Genomic DNA, 27,300 nt, shown 5'->3' with positions numbered 1-27,300 from the left:
AGAACCCTTCCAGCAGCCCGCTCTGCCTGCCAAAGAAAATTCAGCCACTGAATTGGTGGAAATTGCTGACTGGTCACCTAGAGACTGCTCCTTATTTAAGTGGTAAACCAGCTTTTCAGCTGCGACAGCTTGTGCTGCATATAGAAAATCCTGCCTGTCCGCAGCAGTTGTGAGTCGAGATAGCAAAGAAACTATTCATCCGATTTCCATGAATAACACAAAATTTAGTTGTAGCAGTATGGCGGTTGCCCATCAGCTCGGATTCCCGAACAGAAAGTGCAAGAGTACAGAAGTCTTTTTCTTCTTATCCCTCTTTGCTCACCCGAGGCAATGCCAGAAGTTACTGAAGTCGTTGCCGGGCTGGTGATTTAGGCTACCCACCGCACTCGGCGTTTCGCAGTGCCGGGAGGAGCTGCCTGCAGGGCCCGAGCTGCGGGCGGCCGCTCCCGCTCCGGCGTCCCCGGGCCGGGCGGGGAGCGGGACCAGGCGGGCCCTGCGGCCGGCCCTGCGGCAGCGGCCGGCCCCCGGCAAGCCCTGCGTTGCAGCTTTGCCCGGCAATCGCCTTAAGGGGACAAATTTAGTTTGACGGCAATCCGCGCGTAATCTGCCGGAGCCCCGGGCGCCTCCGGGGAGCGCGGGCGGCAGCGCCCGGCGCTGGCTCGGGCAGCCAGAAACTTCTGGCAGCTTCGCGGCTCGGGCCCCTCCTCTTAAAGCGGCAGGGCCCGCCGCGGGCTGCCGGGCTGGCCCCGCTCCTCCGCCCGGCGGCTCGCAGACGGGGCCCGGCGGAGCGCAGGTGCCGGCTCTAGGGAGCCCAAACGGGATCGCCGGGCTCCTCTGTGTGCCTCTGGCAGCCTTATCGGCTGTCTGCAGCGGACGTTCAGCTTTCAGTAGTCAGCGCCCAGCTCCAGCGGGTGCTGGGGAAGGTCTTGCCCCAGTCTCTTCCCAAACCCGCCCTTCCGTGCCCCCCAGCCTGCCTGCGGCCCCGGCCAGCCACCGGGTTCCCTTCGGAGCTGGCTGGCCATCTCCCCATGTCCCCTAGCAGAGCCCGCGCCCCTTCTGGCAGCCCGGCCTCAGTCATTCCTGCAAACAAAACCAGTGATCCCTCGTGTACAGCACCTGGATGGCCGGTGGGATTGATGAAGACAAACCCAGAGATTACAGTCAGTTTCACTTTTCCCTTTCTTCTTCCCGTGTGAACTGAAAGATGTTTCAAGAGAGTAAAGAGACATAGAAACATTGAGAGAGTGTAAATCTGGGGTGTATATTGAAGCTGCTCTGAATGATAGCAGTTCATGACCTCATTGTAAATGAATGATGGCTTGTGCTGGGCATACTTTTCAGTTTTGCTGCTGAGCAAAAGTTTATTGATGGTTTTACGATATGGTGCTGAAAAGATGATTTCTACTTACAGATTACAAAGTGCAAGAGTTCAGATATGAAATGTAAATGCAAATTCAGATTACCTTGTGTTTTGAAATAAAATGAAGGCTGAGACTGCATCCCAGAGATTTGGAGACAGCAACATGTGAGACTAGCAGAGTTGTTTCAAAATTAAGTCCTTAATAATTTTAAGAATCTCCAAACGCTTTACTGTAAGGGAGTCTGACATTGTGTTGGCCTCCTTCCCCTTCAAGACCATTGCAGTGCTGCTTGTTAAAATAATTTCAATATGCTTGTAGTACCTTTTCCAAGATTACTGAATCATGTTATCAGATTTTGGCTGCATTTTATCATACTGTTTTGTTTTGTTTTGTTTTTTTTTCTGGTAACCTGCACTGAAAAGCAAAGAAAGAATAAAACCAAATCCTCCTAAAGCATGTCAGAATTAAATAGGCAAAGATGCATTCACTCGAATGTAAGGATGTCTATTAAATGACATAACCACAAAGCAAAGAAGGGATAACAGGGGGGTAAAAATAGCTGTATACTTATTTTTAATCTATCTGATTTTGGTGGAATTGAGTAAAACCTGCTTGAGAACAGGTGACTCACTGAGGGTTGGTGAAAATGACAAAGTTGTGGTATGGTTTATCTGAAATTAATGCCAGACTTTGATCAATGCTGTTTACTTTTCTAGTTTGTGTCTTCTATGATGCATCACATACTGTTAGTTGTTTTATCATTTTCAGCTGATACTACCAGTCAGAACAAGGGAAGTATTTTGAAAATTTCAGTTAAGTGATTTGGGAAAAAATCCCTTATAATTGGTGTTTCAATTGAATAATTGCAGGAAAATTTCCTATATGTATCCACTAAAGATATCATATGTTTATTTTAAAATATATAATGATTTGTAGTGGTAACTAAAAAAAAAAAATGCATTTCATCAGTATAAATTTTCCTCTCAAAAGCCACTCCAGTACTGTATTTTTAGTAAACATACCTACAGTGGTAAGAAAATGGTCTGTATGTTTGCTGTTCTTTGAAAGTATTTACAGTGGTAAGCATTAACTAATTCTGGTGAAAGGAGTTAGCTATTGTAAAAGTGACTTCAGAAAATTTAGGCTAAGGATTGAAATTAACTTGTGTGGTAGTAACAGAAATCAGTTCTTACAGATGTTAGTTCTTCAAATTAATACTCTTTCTGGAATAAGCTTTTAAAAATAAGCTAGAGTAGTGGTAAAGTAGTCACTAATATTAGCGATTATACTCTTAATAAGAATTTAAAATCTTGGTTAAAAGTTTGACTGCCCGTTGATTTGCCTGTTTCTCTGCTACGTTTCTGTTTCTCTCCAACTTCCAAACAAAGACCAGAGCTTCAGATTGTCTTGGTTCCCAGTACTGTAGACTATTTTTTTCCCCAGTTACTGTTCAGTAGTAGTGAAGAAAAAGTGTTCTTTATTTTCTGTAAGTTAAACTTAACATTATGCATTTGTCTTTGAGATAATTTGTTTGACTGTATAGGGAGGTATAGACTGATACTAACACAACCAACTCTTGAAGTGTTTGTTTATAGGAGAATTCTAGTTACCTATGTCTGTGTGAACCCATCTGGAATCTGTCTGTCTTGTTAATTTCAATACTTCACACTTTCTTTTAAGTTTGGAAGATTAACTGGCATGAAAAACTATCAACGCTGTAGTGCTGAAAGAGTTTATTCACTAAAGAGTGAGGGAGAGCAGGAGGGATGCTCCCCTCTTGGAGCTTTATTGACTTCGCAAGAGAATGCATCTTTGCTTTCCCCTGTTCAGATTTATATCATGTGAAGCAGTACACTCTACTGAGAGTACTAAGCAAAACCAAGTTTATCACCATCTGAGTCCCTGTTTCAGCATCCTTCCAAGTGCAGTAAGAGAAAAGCATCGCAGCCTGCCTTGAAGGCAAGTACATTTATGCTCTTAAACAAGCAAGGAGGGAATGCATTTCAGAATCCCAACAGTCTTACCAGATACCTGGTTAATCTCTGTTGCGTTTTGCTGTTATTAAGTCTGGAATAGAAATGGGTATGTGTTCGTGTATATACTACCACCAGAGTGGTATATCCCACTACTCTGCCTGCAGTCACACACCATGCATGCAGAAAGAGAAAGAGAGGGAGGGATTCATTAGAGCATTCATGTTTCTGATGATTTTAACAAGTGCAGATTGTTAAGTTTTGTAGTACTCTGAAATGCATTCTGTTACCTGAAAATGAGAGGTAGACCTGAACAGAGTCAAGGTAAAAATATCATTAATATGGAGTTAACACTGTAGCATCTCATGTGTCTCAATAAATTTATGAAAAATCATGCATTGAAGCATTCAGGTACATACTTGCATGCCTTCTGATGTATTGGAGCTGGAAACATCTGGTGGGAATTACCAGTTGCTGAGTGCAAGCACCTCAGTATCAAGCAGTAGCTCTGAGACCTATGGAGATTATCTCTGTATTCTTTCCACAGAGAGCCTGGATGTACCAGAGTTGCCTCTCATAAGCTGTGTTTGAATCTGTAGGGGAGCAGAAACATGATGTGATCTTAGACAAGGGCTTAGATCTCTCTTCCCAGCTCTTGTTTGGGGTTGCTGGAGGCTTGCAGCTCTTGGAAACGTGCCTCCCTCCTGTTACTTGTCATCCTCTGTCTTCTCTCTTCTGACTCACATTCTATGATGTTATAGTGAGGTGGATCAGATATATGGAATCTCATCCCCCAAACTACACTGGGCGAGGTTGGGTGAGAGAAGATGGACCTCCTTTTGAAGGAACAGAATTGAACCTTAAGTATTTGAGGGAGGTAAACACCAGTGTCTTCACGATACTCATCAGATCTTGAGCCAATTAAAGGAGAAGATAGAACACTTGGTTGGTCTTCACCATTGCAGCAGAACTGGCCAGCTGCTGTGTGTTCAGGTGGTGCAGAGGTTGGAGACTTCAGTGATGCTTGTTGCAGACAACTGTGGTATCAGTTTATTATATTTATGGTAGTCATTGTGTGAGTTTAGTGTTGTGTTATGTGTTTCTACCGCTATAATATACATATGTTGTCAAGTTAAGTTTTATTGGGCTGTTTTGTAATGCTGTCCGCAAAAGGTGGGAAGACCATGACAGCTATATTGCCAGTGGACAGTAATTAAAAACCAGTTGTTTTTCTTTCTGTTCCAGGCCATTGATGAGCCTCCCTATCTCACGGTGGGCACTGATGTGAGTGCAAAGTATAGAGGAGCCTTCTGTGAAGCCAAGATCAAGACAGCAAAAAGACTTGTCAAAGTCAAGGTATGTGGTTTTCCTGCAAACACTATTTCAGGGGGACAAAAAGTCATCAGTGTTCAAAATAGCACAATGTGAAACTTCTTTATAGTCTTAAGACCGCTAAGAGGCTGTCCTTTCCTTGGAGGCTGGCAGTGCAGGCTTTGAAATAACAGCTTATTTTTGTTGGGAAGGGAGGGATTCCCCCCACTCCCATGCAATTAAATATGTTCTGTTTCTTTCACTGCTTTGTCATCTCCTTGCATCCAGTATTTGTGGCCTTCAATGCCATAGTCTGACCTTAAAGTAATTGATCAAAATATGACAAATGTAGGCTTATGTGTCAGAGAATGTTATCAGAAAATAGCTAAAGCTCCTCAAAGTAAGTTTAATATGGTTTCTTTTACTTCTGGAGCACAGGCCGCTGTCATTTAGCATTGGCAACTAGATAATTCTTCAGGAATAAGATGAAACCCTGCTGCCTTCCAACAAAGAGCTGGCATATTGAGTCCTACAGAATAGTAAGCAGGGGATCTCACATAATCTTTATGATGACTAGTTAATGACTAAATGGATCAATATAAGCTACATGCAGTACAAATAAAAATTGTGGAGAGGGAATACAAGAGATACATTCTAACACCCCTTGGAAATTTAAAGTATAATTTCTAAAAATAAAGACAACAATGTTTGGGCTTGTTTTTATTACATAGTAAGTCTACACGGCAAAATAGCCTGATATTTCTGTTCTGGTAATGTTGCCCTAAAAGCTTCTAATCTGAGAGCAGGTACTATTTTTTCTGCTCGGCCTCTTAACCTCATACAGAAATATAAAAGAGCAAGGATCAAAAGCACTTAAAAAAAATAAATTAGATTGTTGCTCTGCAACAGAGTTATCGTGGCAGAATATTTTTCTTATATCTACTGTAAATATAGGTGAAAATGTGTGAATTGTGAGTGGTGATAACCTGTTATAAAAAACATCCATTATAAACTGTGATGCATTGCTTGAATCTGCCCTCATGCTATAGCTGATTTTTGCCTATGGTATGTATGAGGGAGAGATCAGGCTATCTCCAAAAGCTCTTGTGGGAAGGACTATTGTCACTTCTTTGATAATAATGTTAACTATAATGAGAAAATGTTAGTCTTAAATCTGACATCTGTAAAAAGCCTTTAGAGCCTATTAGTGGTCTTTTCATTTCATTAGTCATAACTCTTAATAGTATCAGCTGGTCTATGCTTTATAGCACCATTGAGTTTACGTGACTAAGTATTGTTTTTTAAGCTGTTAAGTATCAATATTTAAGTATAGGAACTGTGTTGTGCCTAGATCAGTGAAATCTTAAGTTTCAGCTCTTTAGAGGGCTTCCAGCCTACCATCTTAGATGGCCACTTGCATTTAAGGTTGTTTTCCATTGATAAATATTTTTGTAAGGGTTTATTACTTGCTGTTTGGTCATTGCAGTGTTTTGCAGGAAGATCTTGGAATGAAATGGAATAGATGATTTTTTTTTTTTTTTTTTTTTTTTTTTTTTTTTTTTTTACTGTAAGTTGTTTGTGGAGGCTGTGCTTAAAGCCCCGTGGATTCAAATTTGTGTGTGTGTATCTTGACTGTTACTGTACCAGTACTGTTGTTGCTTTGTAATGTGATTTGTGGTTGAGGTTTTTTTTGTGTGTGAGTGCAGCAACAGTATCTGTTTACATTGTCTTTCCTCTATGAAGAAGTACATTCCCTGAAGTGACCCTTTAATTTTATCTTAGAATCTTTTCAGCTCTTTCTGGGGTATGCAGACTTTCCCCAGTATTTGCTCTAACCAAGACTTTTATTGTCAGCTATACTTTGTGTGGAATTTTGGTAGTTTATCTCCTGCATTTATTTTCCACTTGTTTAGCAGTTTCTTCTGGCCCCAATGTATTTTATGCCCTAGTCTTCTAGAACTACTAGAGGAAAAGTCAGTTAACTTCCTAACATCAATGTTATTTTGAAGCTTTCATTTAAGTTTTATAACTAGATGCTCTGTTAAGAATGGAGGATGACAACAAAATTTTTCAGTTTTTCCAGTATGGAGTATGTAATCTTCAGGCAAGCAAAATACATTTAATTGCATCTCCTTTTACCTGCTTTCTTCTTCTGTCAAATTCTGCTTCCTAGAACATTTTGAGGGATACCTTCAGAATAACTTTTCCATCACCAGTGTAATTTAATAACTTTACTCAATGTAAACAAGTGCTATATGTTTATAATTTAAGCATCAATAGGTACTGTATTTCACAATATAGCAGTCTTTGGCAGGTTCTGTACATGGTACAGAATTTTATATTAACAACCTAACTGCATTATGCACTTAGTCATGGAAACCAGTGGAATTTAAGATTTGCTGGACTTGCGAAGTGTTGAAGGCAGTACAAATTAGACTACGGGGCAAGACTTTCAATGTTAGAAGAGAGCTAGTCAGTATTTATAAGATCTGTTACAGCATTTCTTGGAGAGCTATTTGAGCCAGTTTTTGACAGTGTCTCCTAAAACAATTTGCACCATTATCCACACCCTGTTGCATTTGGGCACCCTCCACCAGAGTTTCGGAAGAAAGTGTGTTCTGTGTAGGTCTTTAGTAAACAGAAACTAGTGAAGTGTTTGCTGTATAGAGCCTACCAGGACTGTCTTCTTAGGATGGTGAAGAGAGAAATTCTAACTGAATCTAAACAGGTTGATAATGTGCCATATGTCTTAATCCTGAGATTTTAAGCCTGAGATAGAAAGGCTCCACAGTGCCAAATACTATGGGGATTAAAACCCACGCTAACAAATACTGACATCACTTTTCTCAGCTTCAAAAAAGGCCAGTGGTGTCACACTGAGTTTGACATTTGAATATTTCTGTTAATAACCAGTATTTTTTTTTGAGTATGTATGAGTATCTCAAGAAGCAAAAACTGTTGGTGTCAAAAATCTTCTCAAAAGGAGTCAAAGCCTCAAGACATCTTTAAAAAAGAAGAAACATTCTGGAATATACAATAGCAATTTGCTTTGTTTACTTTTCCTCATAGTACATTGTGGCTGGCTCATGGTTTTGGATAGAGTTCCTTTTTGCTGTAAAATACATTTAAGATAATTACAGAAAGTAAATAAAACCAGATGTTTCTAAATCAGAATCGATATAATGGATAGTGACTACCAGTGACCACAGATTTCAGATTACTTTGCATATGACCTGAACTTTTGATTTCTAGATAGATCCCTGAGAAAAGGGATAAATACCTGTATGTGTCAGGCTGAAGTTCAGAAAGGTAGTCTTTGCTCAAGTTAATTCCTAGCCTGAATCCTCTGTGTGGCTTCCAGGTTACTAAGTATGATTTTGTGTGTCTGATGGACAGAAAGTATTTACCATCAGTTGGTAGGATGATGCAGGTCTAAAAAGAACATCTTTTCAGAGCAGTGTGTATTGCTGTGGTTCTAACAGAAGATGGACAAGATGACTGTTTCAGGAAGTAGCACCTGGAGGGCAGTAAAGCATTTTAGTGCATTTGTTTTCTAATCAGCCAGTCATGGTAGGCATTCCTTTAGTCCTGGTTGTAGGTGCTATTCTTCAGCTGTTTGCTCCTTTCAGGGTTTACAGAACTCATTAAATTCTCCTTCTGAGGAGACTACATAGATGAATTGGTGTTAGAGAAAGCTGTTGTTCTGGAGGAAATTTTGCTATTGCTATGTGCTATGGAGAAACTTTCAACAATTGTGAGAACATAACCTTGGGTGCACACGTGAACCAAATCCTCAGATTTAATGTAGGATTGCTGTAGTTGAGAGTTACTATAACATGGCTGAATCCTGTGTTACATTCTTACTTATTATGAATGCTAAATAAAACACCATGTGTTTTGGTTAACATTAGAACATCATTTGTGTGTATTAATAAAATGGACATATGTGCATGAAATGTAATGCCAGAATTTTCTCAGTTTCCCTGAATTTTAAAACCAGCGTGGAAATAACTTCAGGTAGAATTGATAGGAAGATCCTGTGACTTTTCAAAGGTGTCACCAAGTTAATTTTGAGTGAAATGAATGGTGTGGATATCTAGCATCTGATACAGATAACTTATGATTAGGTTTGAATGTCCAGACCATTTTTTTCTGAGGACAGCATGTGTAGGATTAAAGACACAGCCAGTGACATGAGAAAATACTTGGAAATAATTTTTGGATTTACTTACTCCGGTTTTGAAAGACTGAAAAGTTAGCTGCCTGTACATTTACTTCACATTAACTAGCAGTGTGTAGACTAGGTTGATGTTGATTGAAAGGCTATTTGGGTTGTTCATTTTGTTGAGTTGACAGCAGTGTCCTGTACTTTTTTTTGTGCAAGTATTTAAACCGTGAGGGAAATGCATTTCAATAAACACAAACCAAAAAAACCCCATGATAGGAGGTTAGGTGGAAGTGCTAAAACTTTGATCTCAGAGCATTGATATATAAATGTTTCTTAAAAATTATTTTGCTTTCAACTCTTGGAACTTTCTTCTTTCTTGGTGTGTGGTATTAGAGCAGTACAACTCAAATTATTAAGAGAACTGCAGAGGTTGTTCTGAGTCATTAAACATCATTGGTAAACTGTTGTCACTTCCTTTAGAGGTAATGGTTCTATTCTGAAAGATAAATATTTTTAGAAGTTTTGATGACTAAGAAATTTCTAAAATACATGAATGGAGCTGTCTTCAGCAAGTGGAATGGTTATGGTGGCTAACTGTAAGATGAGAGTAAGAGAAGGGCTATTGACATCTGCATGTGCCTGTGCTGCTTGATTGTATCAAGTGATTGTCAGCTGAATTATATTTTTTAGGTAACTTTTAGACATGACTCTTCAACAGTAGAAGTGCAAGATGACCACATAAAGGGTCCCTTAAAGGTAATAAATTTGTTTTATATTTTGTTAACCCTTGGAAATACATTATTTTTCAGTATTTGACATAAATGTATATATGCAGTATGGGGTGAAAGTGGAAGGTTTGATTTATTACACATGCTAGATAAGATCACAAAGCATAAAAGGTAATGCTGCAAAGCTTGAGTTAGTATACTCTTCATGTTAACTTTTTTCTTTGTAGTTAAAGGGGATGCAGCATACAGGCTGATGCAAGCCTCTTTGTTCGTTTTGGCCTTAAAGCTAAGAAGTTTGGCTGGCTCTGATTTTTAGTCACTGTTGCTTTGGAAAACTCAGCTGGAGGATTTGATGGGCAAGCTCTTATACAAGAGAATGACATCACTCAGATTGGTTCTTGTTCCCCACCTGCTGGCAGGAAATAATCAGCTCAGTTAGTTGACTTATTCTAGAGGAATGAAAGAAAGAAATTTTGAGGGATACAAATATATTGAAGTGAAACTGGAAAAGTATGGTGATTTAACATAGAAATAGGTTAGAAATTAACAGTTTGCTAAATGCAAAAGTGTTAACTTTATTGCCTGTTTTAGAAGCTCTCTAGTGCTAAGTATCTTTTTGTATTTTAGGTGGGAACTGTTGTGGAAGTGAAGAATCCGGACGGAACATACCAGGAAGCAGTTATCAACAAATTGACAGATGCAAGTTGGTACACTGTAGGTAAGAGAAATAGTTATGTATTTGAATAAAACTCATGACTTAAAAATAAGCCTGTGACCTGGATGTGTCTTAAGCATGGTGAGAGGGAGTTTTTAGAGACGCTTAGGTATGCAAAGTTTGTATAAGAAGAACCCCAAAACCTCAACTTCCTACTTCGGGTTTTTATAAGAAACTGTACCCCTCAAAATGTGAAATTGGGACCCCAAATAAAGACAAAGTTGATTGCTCTCTGATTGGTAACTGCTTCTTAGATACTTAACATACTATTGTTGAATACTCTGAATCAAAGTATGCTGTCATATGTCCTTAAAAAAGGAGAAATGCTTTTAAAGCACAAGTTGCAATACTTAATTTTCCCTGCTCTCAGATTTAGCCCTGATAACAGCTGCTGTAAAAAGACAGAGCTTGTTTTTAAAAAACTCTTTTCATGTTTGTTTTACCTATTTTCTGTTGTGATATTTCAGACTTCAGATGATGTATCCACATGCCCGCAAGCAAATACAGCTCTCTTTTTTCTTTAAATATATTTTTTAAAGGCTTTATATTCATGGGTTTACTCACCGATGCTATGTACCACCAGATCAATCTCTCTTGGGGAAAACTGGTCAACTGTAGAATAACATATATTCCATCCATGCACTGGTAGTCTTAAAGATACTACAGGAAACTTACTGATTCTTGAGAAACTACATATGCCACTCCTTGGCAGATATCTGAGACATGGGAAGATGAAGACCAGGTCTTAAAAAAACCTTAGCAAGTCTCAGTGGTTTTGAGATGTTAAAGGTTGTTAATGATGAAGTGATGTCGGACAACTAGGAAAAGACTAACTTTCCCTAGTTACAGTCCTTTTAGAAAGGATTAGGGCTGTGAGTTTAGATAAGACCTTTCAGGTAAGCATTGCAGAAGATACATATGTTTTCTGGTTGGAGAAGTAGGATGTATGAGTAGAGGAGAGACCAGGTGTGAAACATGATGTATAAAGACAAGAATTAACATTATAGATAGTGTTTTGGTAATTAATATAGAAGTGGATTAGATATGAGAGCTTTTAAGAACAAAATGGTATAGCTGGTGTTAGAACTATGTTGTATGTATATGTTTATGCTTCTGAGAAAGTGTGAGGTTAGCAGTTCAGCAGGAGGAATAATACAGGAGTTCATGCAGATTAAATTTTGAAGGTAGCCGTCATGGAGTTGCAGTCTGTAAACCAAAGTAGATGTCTGTCAAAAATCCTTAACTTGAGAAATAGGAAGAAGAGATTTAAGAGTTGAGACTGAAAACTATATTTTGTAGATAAAAGTAGACAAAAGCATGTTGACCTTGCAGAATCAGTAAAAGTAGCACAGCTGCTGGCTTTGTAATGCACTTGGAGAGAGAAGTGACTCTAGCAGTGGATGATTAGTATAATCTTTGTCAGGAGGGTGAGTGGAATGAGACTGAAATTATCTTTCCAGACAGTGATGACTTTGCAGATATAAGTGAAAGCGCTATTTCAAGGGATAGTTGCCATTTACCAGATTTCAGAATTAGCACTCATCTTAACCAGCAGAGTTACCTAATGTTGTCCTAACACTTCTTAAGTATCTAATTACTTGCATTGTTAATGATTTTGTGAATACAATTACTATGATTTGGTCAAAAACGGTGTGAAGGGACAAATAGATTTGGAGTAGTACCTTTCCAGAAGTTGTTACTTAAGATCATTTATGCCACTGCAGCAGTAGCATGTAGAATTTAGAGGAATAGCCATTTTGGGGCTGCTTGGGAACTTCTTAATGTTAAAGTATGGGCAAGGTTGTTTTAAGAGCATCCCTGTCGGTCTTAGAAGATGATGTCTGAATAGAAATTATACATCAGTTTGTTTATATGTCTTTTCTGGTGCTAGTGCTTTCCTACCAAAGGAAGATAGGAACTAAGTTAAATTTTTAAAAAACCCACAACTGATGCAGCCTTTTAAAATTAGTATAGCACAGTTCTGTAAATACATGAAGTGTCCTTAGTTTATTTGCCTGTCCCATAAAAATTCTTCAGAAAACTCAAGGTATTCCAGTCTTTGTGAATACATACTGTTTTGTCACTCATAAATGTGTCTTTAGAAAGTTTAAGTGATGTTCTTATCATTTAACTCTGTTTACTATGAGGGGGAAAAAAATTCATATGATTGCTTACTAAAAATGCAAAATTATACCTATTCAAAAATAGTTTTATCCCCTTTGCACTTTTTTGTCACTGCATTGCCTTTTCTCAGAATTCAAAGTGGCTTTATGTGCATTGTTTCCTCTTTTTTTTTTTTTTTTTTTAACTTACTGTTTTAGAGTAGATGTTTTTAAATGCACTATACTCCTGTATATCTGGTCAGTAGATTGTTTTGAGGATGTTCCATTATAGAATGTCATATGCATTACAGTCATATGTGCTGTGCTGGCCACACAAGTCTTTCAGGGAGGTGAAGCTTTTCCTTTGAATGTATTCATGTTACGGAACAAGATTAAGAATCCCTCTGGCAGGCCACAAGCAGATTACCACATAGGATACATAATGTGGCTACCTACCTAGCTTTGAATAGGTTTACCTCTCTTGTAGTCAGCTTATCCCTTGAAGTGGATAGATTTCTATTTTTTTTTTTTTTAGTCTCTCATTATGTAAGGGGAGACTATGTTAATTAACACAAACTGAATTAGGAACCTGCTGCCTTCTACTTCACATAACCAAGGGGGGGGCTTAATTATGTGTTGACCATTTGAGATGCAGCTCCAGATCTATGTGGGTTTTTTGTGCAGTTCTTGCCCTTTATGCTTTTCAACAAATTTTGAAGTGACAGATGTTCATCTGCAACTGATACTTTATCAGTAATCAGTACTCAACAATTACTGTAGTATAAAACAGACTGGGGAACAGCAGTGACAAGCAGAAGCTTGTTCATCAGCAGTACTAAATTTTAGAAGTAGGTAAAAGTTACTTTCATGTCAAATAAATACTAGTTAGGAATTTTTACGTACCTTGTTGGGTTTTTTTGTATATTTTTATTAGTAAACGTTGAAAAGAAGAGTATAGCACCTACTCTCTGAAAGCCATAAGTGGCTGAAAATGAATCTTTATAATCTTCACAGGCATCTTTTGATGTTTGACAGCCTAATGCTGTTATTTTGACTCTTGTTTGTGAAAGTGTTTATGTATTTTTAGTGTTCTACCACATGATTGAATTCTAATGAGACTGACGGAATCAGGCTTGGCAGTACTGTTGATGGACAGAGGAGAAGATTTGAATGAAGATGAAAGAGGCGTGTTAAGAAATTGCTGAAACTTTTAATGTAATACTTTAATCTTGGGGTTGTTTCCATGTCCACAAGAGTCTTTAAGGTCACTGCAGTGTGTGGACAAGAATATAATTGTTATCACTGTCCGAGAGGGGAGAGGAGGTCAGTTTTTGTCTCCCCGAACAGTGTAAGCATAGCCAAAGAGTTAAAACTTGTCACCAAGTTTTCACCTGTTAAGTACCTGTAGAATAATTGTCAAAATCTTAGATTTTATATGGGCAGTTTATCAGCTTCTGGAGATTCTACCTTGAATGTGTGCAGTGCATTTCAGAATTCAAAAGGATAAAATATGTAGCTGAAGCCAACTGTATTACAAACTTTTTTCCAGTTGACCCAGAGGTAGCAGGAAGTCTAGAAACCAGGAGCTCCACAGTTCTCTTGCTATAGCTGGTTTTGATGATTCTCTGCAATCTGATGTCAACTTCCTTAGGCTTATGTCACTATTGTGTTATACTGTACTGGAGTGAAGTCAGTAGAGAAAGATGATGAACTTTCATATAACATTAAACTGTAACCTTTTTCTCAGAATATTAATTTCTGTTTCTCCATGGTAAGCATAGCTGCCATTTGAATATTGTAGCAGTTCTGGTTCTGTAATAAAGTTCTGTAAAAATTGAAAATACTTAAAGAATAGTTTTTCAATTCTAGCTTGCGTTGATTTTTAATTTTGTGTCCTGATCCATAAATTGTCTCAACTACTGATTACTTAAGATTGCATTTAACATATGCAAGCATGGAATAGCTCTGGTGAGACAGCATCTTATGTATTTGGTCGATCTGTGCAAATGCTTTACTGGACATGCGGCAGTTTCCAGGTTCTGCTTTGTTTTAAGGACTGGCTTCAGAAATACGTATCTCATTCTTTCTGACTCAAAAATCAATCGATCACTGATACCATGATTTTTTCAAAATAAAAAAGTCTTTTTTTTTTTCCCTTGCCTCACTTCTTACCTGGTTGACAGTATTTGATGATGGTGATGAGAAGACTCTTAGACGCTCTTCCCTGTGTTTAAAAGGAGAAAGACATTTTGCTGAAAGCGAGGTAATTGAAGAGATTTTATATAACTATTTATTCAGAAAAATTTCAAAGTGATATTTTTAGTACCTCAGTCTTCAGTATGTTATGTACATCCATGCTACTAAAAATGGGGATTATGTAAAATACAGTCTGCAGGGTCTGGCTTATTCTTTTTTTAAAAATCAAGAAATACAATTAAATTTCACCAAATTGTGTAAGTTACGAAACAAAATCAGCATATTTTTAATTTTTATATTATTAATGGTTCATAGATTGTAGATAACACAAAAAACGTGCGATCACACAGCTATTTTGCTTTATATTAAAAAATTATTTCTATTTAATTGGAAAATTTTATTGGTATATGAAAAAAACTAATGTACATCTTTGGACATAATTAAATTCTGCTGGATTTTATGTAGATGATAAAGACTAATTTGTAATAGCTGATAAATGTGGAAGACCAGTACTTTTCTTTTAAAAGGCAAATTATAAGTCGCTGTTACCTGTTAATTTAAAGACACCAGTATTTTGAAACCGGTTCATCATGTCTTAAAGGTGACTTGCATATTAAAGTATGCAGACATTTGTAGCAGATTTCAAATAGTTGCAGTTTCAGAATGAGAGTTATTCCTTCTTACTGTGTAAGACAATCTGGACTGATGGGCAGATGTAAACATGTTAGCTTACTGGAAAGCTACTGAAGACAGTTTTTTTTTTTTTTTTTCTCTATGTAAATATGCTTTATTATTGTAGTCAGCTGAGCTTGTTGCCCGCTTACTGCATTCTTGTGAAGGTTCAGATACCTTCTAGAATCCTAAGTCAGGATTAAACACATGTAAAGAAGAGGGCCTAAATAGATGCCTAAATCTGGATTCAGGTATAAATGAACTTAATATTAAAGATTGTGTTGTTCCTTTGATTAGCTCTTTGTTATTAATAATTGGCACTCCTGAAAATTAAATTGCTTCTGTTCCATAAATACTACTTTAATATAGTTCTAGGGATATTGCTTTATAGTAAGCAGGTTGAAAATTTTAGTCTGTCTGTATTGCTTTTGCAACCTGTTTGGCTGAATGAGAGTAACTTCACATTTTTTCAGTCAGACACCTTACATTCAGGTAACTTCTACTCTCTATTTTATCATCGTTCTTGTTGTCTTAGCTTTTGATGTATTGCCAAAAGTCACTGGTAGGCAATTAATTGTCACCAGCCCTCAGTGAAACGAATGTTCAGCATTTTCAGTAATATACCCCATGATTGCATAGCTACTCAGCAAGGAAAATTGCATCTCCAGTTTCTTTTTTCATTAGACCAGTGCTACATGATTGTTGTCTTCTGATGTTTCTTTAGCTTAATTTCTGACTTCCCAAGTGTGTGGGACCTTTTAGGGTGTCCACCACACTCAGAAGTAATTACGCATTTGCGTTAAGATTTAAAAAAACAGTTTTATTGTCTCTATGTCCAGTTTTGTCTGACATATAATACTTTTGAGATCCTTGTTGGTGTTTCATGTTTAAAAATTCATACACAACTCAAAAGTGTAATTCAGAGGGCCATGTTTACTTTGGAAGGCTTTATGCCGTCTTTCAAAGAACAAGTGCCTATACAAAAATAAGTGTGTACCAGGAGCCTTCAGATGTGTAGTGGTTATAATTTAAACAGATAACAACAGTCTTAGGGAAAGAAGATACTGCATGTTCCTGAAGTCCTTCTGTTGATGCCTTAACATTCTCACTGAATGGAAAAAGTTTTTTCTTTGTCTCCCTCTCCTTTTGTTTTCATGGTAATAGAGAATCACTTAGCACCCTCTCAATTATCAATGTAGCAGCCTCTTTATAACTGTTTTAGAATCTTTCTCTCCCATATCAAATTATGAATTACTAACAAAAGCACAATTAACTTGCCATGTTTGCTGCTACTGAGTTATCTTGCAGTTTCATTTCATAGGGTACCTTTGTTCATTTACAAGTAGATGATTGGTTGTTTAGTCTGATGATAGGACAGGAAGAAAATTCATCCTGTAGAAATGGGTATCCCAAGTCAGCAGAATACCTGATACCTAATTCTGTTTGATCCAAAGGCAGGACTTTTGAGAAGAATTGTCTGTGTGTATTGAACAAAAGTTAATTATTCAGAGGTGGGGAGACAGTGTTAAAAAACAAAACAAAACACAATACCTTTTAAAATTAAAGCAGTGATGTCTGTGCTGTATTTCTTTTGTAACAGAGTCTCTCTATTGACAAAAATTACTGTAATCAGATTATACAAATTTATGGTTTGGAATATAACTGATGCCAGGCTTTTCATATGTGTATGTATTTGTATTTTTTCATTTCAACAGACATTAGATCAGCTTCCACTCACAAATCCTGAACACTTTGGGACTCCTGTTATTGGAAAGAAAACAAACAGAGGAAGGAGATCCAATCATATGTAAGTTTAACATCTTCATATCTGTGATGTCTGTGTTCAGTTCTGAAGCTTTCAGTGTGTGTGGAGTTTTATTAGTTGTATGTGCAGGGTTTCCTGTTCAAAAAACAAGAAGCTGTGTGAAAAGTGTTATTTAGCACTCAGACTGAAAGTCAGTTTTACATGTTTTGTTGCATGCAAGAATTAAAAATCTTCATGTAATCAGTATTTAAGATACTACCAGGTATTGGCAAGAGGTTTATAAATGTCTTGGACTCAAACTAAAACCTTTTAATGCAGTCTTTGTCAAGCTGCTATGAAGTATTTGTAGAAAGCATTAGAATCCTCATGTAGACCTTTGGTTTCTCATTACAAGCTCTCTGAAAGGCTTGTAGAAATAGGTGAACATGGTTTGCAGCAAAGCTTATTGATAGAAAAACAAAGTTCAAGAGTAGTGACTTGATTTTCTAGGTGCCAAAATTCTTGGTCATTGTGATCTTGAAAACAGTGTTAAATACTCCACTGACTATTTGTTGTTGTTTGTGAATGGGTTTTTGGGGTTGTTGTTGGTTGGTTTGAGGTGTTTTTGATTTAAGTTTTGAGGTGGCAGTGGCTGGGGAGGGGAGTTGTCATGCTTGGATTACCCTTTTGCACTCTGTCTTCTTGATAGCTTGAAATCAATATTGCCTTGTATATATAGAGGTACTATAAATTCACACAATTATTGATTTACTAATTTGTGATGTACGGAAGGAAAAAGGTGGCATATCCACAGAGAATGTGATCACAGCATCCTTGGTGTCTGTGACTGTGTTGTTGTCTTCTCTGTTTCCCTAACTGTACAGGACAATATTATGGCAGAAACAACACACTTATCGTTATCTTACGATTAATACTGACTGAACTGAGTAAAAAGATGAATTGCACAGATACTGGTATAGTTATACTAGTTGAGCTAGATTGGTGTCTCTCTAAAATAGTCCCGGTTTTCTCTCTAGTCCTTGACTTTTTTTTTTCTTCCTACAAGAGATTATGAAACCCCAGAAAGCAGCCTGAAAGACTTTCATACTATATTTTAAAAGTCAATACTTTAGAAAAGATGTTGGGGGGAAGAAACCCCAGTGCTTTATCAGCACTACAAATGACGACAGAAAATTAGGGTAGGGAGAATGAAACGTAATAACTGATTTACAGTTTAAGGTGAATTACCTTGTGTTACACAAATGCTGAGTTTTCTGTTTATATTGAACTTTGTACTCAAAAATAGTTATGTGAAAAATGGAAGATACCGTTACAAATCCTACTTGTGCTCATTGAACATGTAAGGTTGTTTTCTGAGAATTAACCTTCAAAGTGACTAGTTAAATTAGAGCCAGGAGTGCTGATTTTTAAATTACTACTTTTTTTAATCAGTTACAGGTAATTTTAGTTGGATTAGTTTTGTACATTTTTAATCAAAATGTATTTGCACCTTTGCCCATCTACTTACGGTCCAACACTTCATTCTATGGGAAATTGAAACAGTCATTGAATGCTTCACTGCACATATTTAAAGAACTGTTTTGGGATAAATTGACTTCTTTTTCTCTTTGCTATTCATCATCATAGTTGATGTTTCTTCTTCAGAAATTTGTCTTCTCTCAAAATACTTTTTTATTATGTATGGCTGTTAAAGTAAAAGCGTAGAGAGATTAAGAGGAAAACCAAAACAGTTTACCTTTATGTTGGTTCGAAACTACAACCTCAACAGTATTTCTGAACAGTGTTTCACTAGGGCAGAGTTACAGTTTTGAATGTCCTGATAGTGCATTTCTGTTCCTCCATGTGGCTGCATGGTGGTGCTTGATTTGTTTTTTGCATGTATTACATGTAGATGTGCATTTCTGAATTTTCTAATGTTTGAGTTGTTATTATAATATCCTTATAAATACTTGTGTTCGTTTTTATCCTAAAACACTTAACAGGAAATTAAAGTCACTGTTATTTTTGCCTCTCTGACAACTAGCTTTGGATCTCCTGTAACTAAAGTAGGCAAGTTTGGAATAGTTGAGTTTTAAGTCTTTTTCTGTTGTTTAGTCCTGAAGAAGAATCTTCATCCTCTTCCAGCGATGAAGATGAAGATGATAGGAAACAAAGTGATGAATTATTAGGAAAAGTTGTGTGTGTGGACTGCTTTAGTGTGGATAAGAAGAAAGCTCTGTGGTTTCCAGCCTTGGTAAGAGTTTCATCTTTATTTTAATTTTGGAAAGTTTCATTTGTTTTCAAGGCACCGAAGAAAGGTGGGGTTTTAAATTTTCAGTGGATTAATATATATTTTTATTAGAACTTAATATGTTTCTTCAAATTGGACTGTATCATAACAGTCAAAGGAAATATTATATTTGTGAATATGTTTGTTTACAAAAAGTGATTGCTAGTGTGGCTCTAGTTTTTCCAAACAGCCAGAACTCGACTTAATTCCAGCTCAACAGTGTGTTTAGTACTACTGAACTAAAATGTTAGTGCTTTTTTCCTAGGCTATTGCATGTCATTTTTCTCAACTACCAAGTTTTATCAAGGCAGAAGATATAAAGAAGTACAGAGAGAGGGGAAGTTTAGTGATTGTATAAATATTATTTTTCTAGGTTCAATATAAACACATTTGATAATAAAATCAAATGTATTTTCTTCATTGCTGTGGTAAGCAGTAGAGAATTGTCAGTAAATTTCCTTTACCATTGTAGTCTTTTAGAACAAATAGTTTCTATCGTACTTTATTCTGGTTTGAAGATACTTTTTTTTCCAAATGAACTTAAAATAAAATATCACCTAGACTAAGGATTGCATATAGACTAACTGGTATATTTGGAAATCAACCTATTTCCATACGTGGTACCTTCTAGTACCGTACTTTTAAATTTTATTATTAATTGTAAATATTTGCATAATTTCTTCCTGGCAATTAAATTAAAAGATGCCATACAGTAACATTTCACTTTTATTAGTGTGTGCAATAGCTTTCAGTTAAAATCTTCTACTTGTCTTGTTATGCAGTCCAGAGGCTTTCCAGCAGATCTTCTTTTGGAAAAGTTGGTGAGAGAGAACGAGTCACTGAAGTCTTTTTTACAACAAAGGAGATGGCAGAAGATACAGCAAGGAGATACCATGTTAATCACAAATAGCTTTAAGACAGGTTTCCAGTAATAGATGATAAAATCAAGCTGTTTCTTTACTGAAAGCTGTCAGCAAGGTTGCTGCAATATTGTCTACCTCACAGCTGCACTCCCAGAATCGGTCAGTTAAGATGGGCTTGAGCTGTTTCATGTCATGCTGCTGGTTTAGCCCTTCTGGCCATGCCCACGACCGATGGCAGTTGCCCTGGCAGCCTCTCTGGTGGCTATTGGGCTTGCACCTGACTAACGTAGCGCTACTCAGGATAGTTGTGGGTCAGACCTTAAAGATTAACTGAATTGTTGCTTATGCTCCCAGGGTATACTAAAGATACACACCATTCTTTCCTTGGCTTTCCTTTGGAGATTGGAATAGCTCATTCTTCATGAAAAGCTTCCTGCAATGAAGGAGAAGTACTAGGAGGATGAAGTTTGAGGGTGGAGCTTGTTAACTCTGAAATAGCTTATCCTAGATTGACTCTTATTTTAGTAATCAAGTTTATAGCTCTGCAAATAAACATCATATTGCATTTAACCTGAAAGGAATAGATTTATGCCCCAAATAGGGTTTTGCTGTTCTGTTTTTTTTTTTTTTTTTTTTTTTTTTTAATCCCCTACCCTGTAGCTATGCCTCTCCATTCTTTTACCTTGTAAACAGGTTACCCCTCCTATGTCAACAAGTAATTTTAGGTTATTACTGATAAATTTTGCTTTATATTGTGTTAATTGTAATTACGTGAATAGTAAAATGAAAATTCAGGTTTAATAGTCTGAAGAATACCTATCCCAGAATTACTTTGTTATTAATGAGATTGTGGACCAATACACTTTGTGAATAAGCACAGAGGACATTATACAAGTTCATTATGTGAGAAGTCCAGGGATTAGTCTAAACCTTTACAGCAAATAACAGTTAAGATTAGTTGTGGAAGATGATTACTTTGGATGTCAGTCCTATAAACAGATAGCCTGTGGCATATAAAACTGTAGAGGTCTAAATGTGGTAAAAATTATTCTGAGGACTCAGTGATTTGACTACATGTTTTAATTCTGCATGCATGGGTGGTTTTTTGTTTTGGTTGTGTGGTGGGTTTTTTTGTGGTTTTTTTTTTTTTTTTTTTTTTTTTTTGTTGTTGTTGTTTTTTGGGGGGGGGTAGGTGGTTTGAGAGCAATGGCTGATTGTTATTGTAAAAGGGCCTGACAGTTGCTCCTTATGTCAGAGAGTGTGATTTAGTGAGCTTTATAGCATTGCTTAGTTTTATTGTATACTTAAAGGCTTTTGGAAAGTGCAGTGAGGAAATCTGCTTGCAGCATTTTCAGAAAATTGAGTTTACGTAGGATCATCTCTCTCATCCTCCTGTGACTCCAGTGGAGTTTGTTTTGCAAGGAAATCACAGAAACTTGATTCAGGCAAAATTGAGGTGATGTTGCTTGATGTAAAGTTACTGGATGACGTTGTCGTAAGCTGTTTTCCAACTTCTGGATGGGTTTCTGGCTGCTAAGGTCTTGATGCTTCTAGAAAAACGGTAGATGAAGTCAGAAGGGCCTTTCTCAGTCTTTAGAGAGCTAGGAGATTGTACCTATCTGTTTTAAATGAGGGATGATAATCACTGTCTTTTACCTTGATACTAAAATACTATTGTAAACTATATCTCAAACTGCATTTCAGTTAGTAAGTTGTAAAGTAATTTATTTGGGGACTGTAGAATGCATTTAAATTGGCAACTTAGGCTGGTAAGTTTTAGTTTTCTTGAGAGGCATATTTAGCCTATGCTCTATGATACGCAACTCTGTTTCCAAATCAGTTGGAGCTTTTGACTTTACTTTCTAAAATGCTATATGACTGGTGGCCTATGTAAGGAGGGTAAAAAAGCTTTCATGCAATATTTTTGTGTGTTTGGAAAAAGTAGGACTGAAAGGAGTTTGGTGTAAGAGGGAGGAAATATTATCAGGGCTAAATTAGGGCTGTGGTTATTTGCTGCTCCTTGGGGTAGCAGCCAGAATTTTCTTAACTTCCAGTGAATTTCATGTATTTTGAGAAGAGATGAGTGATGGAGAAGGTTGATTTTCTGATCTGTAACTCTGGAAATTCAATATATTATTTTTTTTTGATAAATTCCTGAAGCTTTTTGATTAGTGACTTGTATATTGGTTTAACAAAACTTAAGTAGCTTTTAAAATTGCAATAAGTAATTAATACGTTGTCTCAGTGCTAGACTTGATTAGCCTACTTCTTGAATTAACCTATCATAATGCTTGTACTTGAGTCACACTTCTCTCCTAGATAGATAACTTATGAATGCTCCATTATAAAATTGCATTTCATAAATCTGGTATGCCTTTGTTTTTGAAACTGTGATTACATCCTTGCAATTTCCGGAAGTTTTTCAGAAGAGGTCTCTAACTCGGGTGGCAGCACTTGGTGAAAGTTCTGTCCTTTTAGGATGGAGTAGAAAAAGCTCTAGTGGCGTTACAGGTACTTAACTTCTGTCAGACTGCTGTTCTTATGTCTCTGACAGCAGCTGTCAGTTCCCTTCAGGAAGCGAGCATTAACCTGTGCATTCAGTACAAGTTTTGAGGGATCTCAGTTGCTCTCATATCATTGTTGCTAAAGAGAAATGAACCCAAAAGGTTTTTGAGAAGCATTAGTGTATACTATTACTCTCTCATTTTTCTTTTTTTCTCACTAAACTTTGCCTTTGTAATATATTTGCAGGTGGTTTGTCCAGACTGTAGTGATGATATTGCAGTGAAAAAAGACAATATTCTCGTTCGCTCTTTCAAGGATGGCAAATTGTGAGTAGGAATGTAGAGGTTGATAACTGAATAAAATCTATACCAGTCAAGTGAAATGTAGTATGAGATGTGTTGGGTAAAGTATTAATAACATCAGTAAATTCAGTAGGTTTTTGCCAAGATCTTTCTCATGTTTAGAAAACTGCTAACAGCCTACATTGTGATGAAATTAGTTTTGAACTTTGTGATGATTAATAATGGGGTGCATAGATCTGTCTGATTTAATTTCATTTTTACAATGGTGGCAAATGAAGCAGTATTTTATGACTTTGAGAATGGCCTGAAACTTCCCTGCTCTGGTTGGAATAGATCACTGCTTTTCAGAGATGTGGCCATAACTTATCCATCTACAGAAAGGAATGGGTGTGGGTGCATGCATGTGCACACGTACACAACACACACAGAGGATTCTTTTTTTTTTTTTTTTTCGAGGTAGTAAGGCATATGTTTATCTCAGTGTAGACTACAACTGCATATTACCATGTTCTTTGGAAAGAGCTGTAATACTACTCAAGAAAGAAAATAGCGAAACCTAGAAAACCAGTCTGAATGCTATTTCCAATAGAATAAGGAACTTTGTGTTCTTAAACTCATGTTGGTCAGGGAGAGGGGGTTGATGGATGATAGTAGAATTCTTTTTTCCTAGGTTTTCATTTTTAAATAAAAAGTTGCAGCTATTTATTGCGCTTGATTCAATTTAACAATGCCTTTGCAGAAAGGATATTGAAATATTTAACAGTCTCATTGTGGCTTAATTACTTACTAAGTCTAGGCTATCGCTTTACCTCTTGATAGTTACCCAGGCATCAACGTACATCACTGCAGAAACACACATAAGCATGTGCGCACATGAGCACATATTCCCCACCCCCCAAAGTTGCAGTTCAGATTTTCTTCCTTGAATATAGCCACAGTAGAAATTAAAAAGTGCTTTGTTCTTTCAATTTGGAAGTCTTTAATTTCATACTGACAATTTATACTAATACTCATTCATGTTTTAAGCAAGGTAGGGTTTTGTTGTTTGCTGGTGAGTAGTTACTTGCTAAATTAACATGAGATTTTTGCTAGATGATATATATTTGTGAGATTCCAGAAGCTACCTGTTAGGCAAAGAATGCTTTCTTTAACATGTAGTGAATGCATATGGATGGTCTAACCAAATTTATGTAGAAATTTTGTTTTTAATCCACAAACTCGCTAATACTATACCAGACTATAGAATTGTCAAGATACACTTCAGATGCTTCTTCTGTATGTTTAGTAAGTGTGTTATAGTCTTTGTGATAGATCTGTACTATACTGTTGATTTAGCTTCAAAATATTATACTTTTTTTTAACTTTTTCTAAATAATATAGTGTTTCTGTGCCAAGAAAAGATGTTCGGGAGATTAGTGAAACTTCACCAAAGCCTGATGCTTCGTTAAAACAAGGTAAAAATAACCTACTATGAGAAAACACATGTGTATGTATTTACTTTGTTATGTAAATTGGACCAAATTTGTGGTAGATTGGTTCACATTTTAAAAATGCTAACATACAGGATCTTTTCCTGTAGCATAACGTATTGAAGGAGAACACTTCTGAAAATCTAGAGGCACTTTTAAAAAACCAAACAAACCCAAAACAAAACAACAAAAAATAAGCAAACACCCCACATTCTACTGCGCTTGTTATATATGTATATGTGCCAGATAAAGGATATAATCAGACAGGGCACACTGGCTTTATAGGTTACTTAGTATTCAGCCTTTTGCATTATACCTTCATAAAGTTATTCTCACCGTAGTACCCCTAGTAGTTACAAGTAAGTTGCCTTTATGCACTGTCAAGAAACTGGAGTTGTGGATTTATCTGAAAGTTTAAGTTTACGTGGTCCAAGTCTTAGAATTAGTTTGTGCTTATTTCTTCCTCCTTCTCGCTGTTCCATATATGTAAACACAGTGTAAACCTGTTGAAATAGGGGTTCTCTCAATTAAATTTTCATATGTGCCCTAAACCACAAGATCCTAATTTGTGTCTGTAGACATTGACATGGTAATAATCCTAATAATAACTCTGAATAATTTGATGTGCAGAGAACACTAGGCCAGTTTGTCTGGGTAGGACAAATAAGGATGAACAACACGGGGTGGTTGTTGAGATTCTTTGAATTTGGGGGTGGAATGGTTAATTACCAGTCTTACCTTCTCCCCTTCCCTTCCCCCTCCCTCCCCCACCCCCAACTACTTTTTTTGATTAAAACATTTGGTCAAACTGATACTTCCTGCAGTGGTAACAAATGCTGGTCCTTTTACAGCTTTTGACCAAGCCCTTGAATTCCGTAAAAACAGAACTGTTCCTAGTAACTGGAAAACAGAATTGAAAGAAGACAGCTCCAGCAGTGAAGCTGAAGAAGAGGAAGAAGATGAAAAAGAGAAAGAAGATAACAGCAGTGAGGAAGAGGCAAGTGAAGTTAGTTAAAGGGTGTGGGTACACAGCTGATAAAAATTAGCAACACTGTAATATTTAAGTAGGTGTTTTTAACATTTGGGAACATTTAACAGGTTAGCATAAGCAGCATTGCTAACACAGGCAACCTTATTGCCTCTCAGCTTTCAAAATCTTTGTTCAACAAAAATCTGGTAATGTGAAAATTGAGTCACTAAGCAAAAAACATGTAGTCGAAAGTCTGAGTCAATAGGGACTAATGAAAAATAAAAATTAAAACTCAAAGGAAGAGCCTGTTTTAGAATCTTGCTCGTGCTGATCTTAATGCAGTGGCAGAAGGGGTTGCAGTACCTACTACGGACTGAGCAGGATGAATAAGGGTAGATATTGGTGTCTGCTGTCACATGCTTTCTAAAAGAAAAAAAGTTGCCTTGGGTGTATTTCTAAATGGAATTTATCTGCTATCTGTTAAAGGTCTGGCTGTCTTCTAACTGGGAATATCTATGTAGATAAAAGAATATTTTAAGTTGTTTCTGCTAAAGGATATGTGGTACCTAAGTGATTTTTGATAACTTTAAAACAAAGATCTCTTTCTGTTTTCTTTGCAAACATCAGCAATTATGTCTTGCAACTGTATGTAAATCCAGACTGAACTTTTATTTGCGCATGCTGTTTTGGTATTGGAAGGCAAAGGAGATTTTTCTTACTGATGTAGACCTTTGGTTTTCTTAGGGTGATATTAATTCCTAGGCTGTAATGTCAGTCATGGCCCAGATGGGTTTCTAGTTTGTAGTTCACTCTCCCTCCAAATAAACAGTTGTTTGTCCTTCTATAATAGTGCAGTGTGCTGCAGCATGCAGAAGAGTATAGCTTCCCTCTGTAGTTTGTCTTGCATTTGCTTTATTTTATATTATGATAGTGTTGCTTTATTTTTGCATTTGTGGCCATGGAATGAATTCTGTGCATGCTAAAATCATGCTACTGTAAGTAGCTGCTCACATAAATGATGATAAACTTTTCTTCTGGTTATAGAGCTGTTACCTCAGTATATACCCATGACTTACCACACATTCCAAAGCCACAGGGAAGTCACTACCTTTTACGCAGGAGCTCCATCTGAGGAGGTGGCTCTAAGCTGTTCCTGACTTGCAGTTACTGACTGCAAGCTATCTCTCTTGCTACCTTGATGTAAAGAAGCAAGTGTTTTCAACCAAGACAGCCCAAGCACTCCTCTTCCAACCTTCTTCTCTCTTTTGTCTTGGAAGTATGGAGTCCTGTCTCATGCTTGGTTTTCTAATTATCTGTTCTTTCCTCCCAACCTTCTGTCCAGAAAAAAATTAAGATGAGAGGAAAGAAAAAAGTTAGTGGAAAGAAGTTTATTTCATAGCTATCTGTGAGGCTGGAAGAAGTGCTTTTGAATCTTTTAATTCCTCTGTACCTTCTGATGGTACTCAAAATCTGTGTCTGCCCATTATCACTTTTTCCCCTTACTAGGGTTTGAGAGCTGTTCTGTAATTTGTTATGCAACTTCCAGTAATTCAGTAGATCAAAGTTCCCATCAATAGTGGAATTGTGAAGGAGAAACTGAACTGGTTTGGGTGTTAGGTGGTTGTTAGTGTTTTACTTTTAATACAGACCCTCTGGAGATTGTGGCTCTGACATACCAGAAGATGGTGTTCCATCTTTTATTCATTCATTTCTTTATTTTAAGATTTGTGGGATTGCAAAGGTGTGAAGTAAGAACTTTGCCACCTCTCCATGCTCATGAATTCAATCTGCCTCTTTAAACTCAGAGGAGATTATCCATCTCTGATCAAAAGTTAAAAGTCTAGTTTGCAAGGGGCTGTTCTCTGTTTAGTATTTTGAGCAAGGAGTACTCCCTTGGGCTTGGCACAACCCCTGAACTTCCAGAGCAGGTT

The 27,300-nt window shown here is 37.0% G+C and overlaps 1 protein-coding gene across 5 annotated transcripts in view; it reads left to right on the top strand.

Annotated features, from left to right (window-relative positions):
* ARID4B (AT-rich interaction domain 4B) overlaps window positions 1-27,300 on the top strand; it is a 92,522-nt gene that overhangs the window by 26,095 nt on the left and 39,127 nt on the right. For all 5 annotated transcript variants that reach the window (XM_042795807.1, XM_042795804.1, XM_042795806.1 and 2 more), the window contains exons 3-11: window positions 4,580-4,690; window positions 9,504-9,569; window positions 10,169-10,259; window positions 14,542-14,621; window positions 16,942-17,033; window positions 19,086-19,224; window positions 22,875-22,954; window positions 24,311-24,384; window positions 25,251-25,396. In XM_042795807.1, coding sequence (XP_042651741.1) covers window positions 4,580-4,690; window positions 9,504-9,569; window positions 10,169-10,259; window positions 14,542-14,621; window positions 16,942-17,033; window positions 19,086-19,224; window positions 22,875-22,954; window positions 24,311-24,384; window positions 25,251-25,396 — 879 coding nt within the window. The remainder of the gene's footprint in view (window positions 1-4,579; window positions 4,691-9,503; window positions 9,570-10,168; window positions 10,260-14,541; window positions 14,622-16,941; window positions 17,034-19,085; window positions 19,225-22,874; window positions 22,955-24,310; window positions 24,385-25,250; window positions 25,397-27,300) is intronic.

Source organism: Tyto alba, unplaced genomic scaffold (assembly GCF_018691265.1).
Source record: "Tyto alba isolate M040663 unplaced genomic scaffold, T.alba_DEE_v4.0 Super-Scaffold_22, whole genome shotgun sequence".
In the NCBI taxonomy this organism is placed as follows: Eukaryota; Metazoa; Chordata; class Aves; order Strigiformes; family Tytonidae; genus Tyto; species Tyto alba.
Note: the sequence above shows the minus strand (reverse complement) of the source record. Positions and strands in the feature narration are given on the sequence as shown.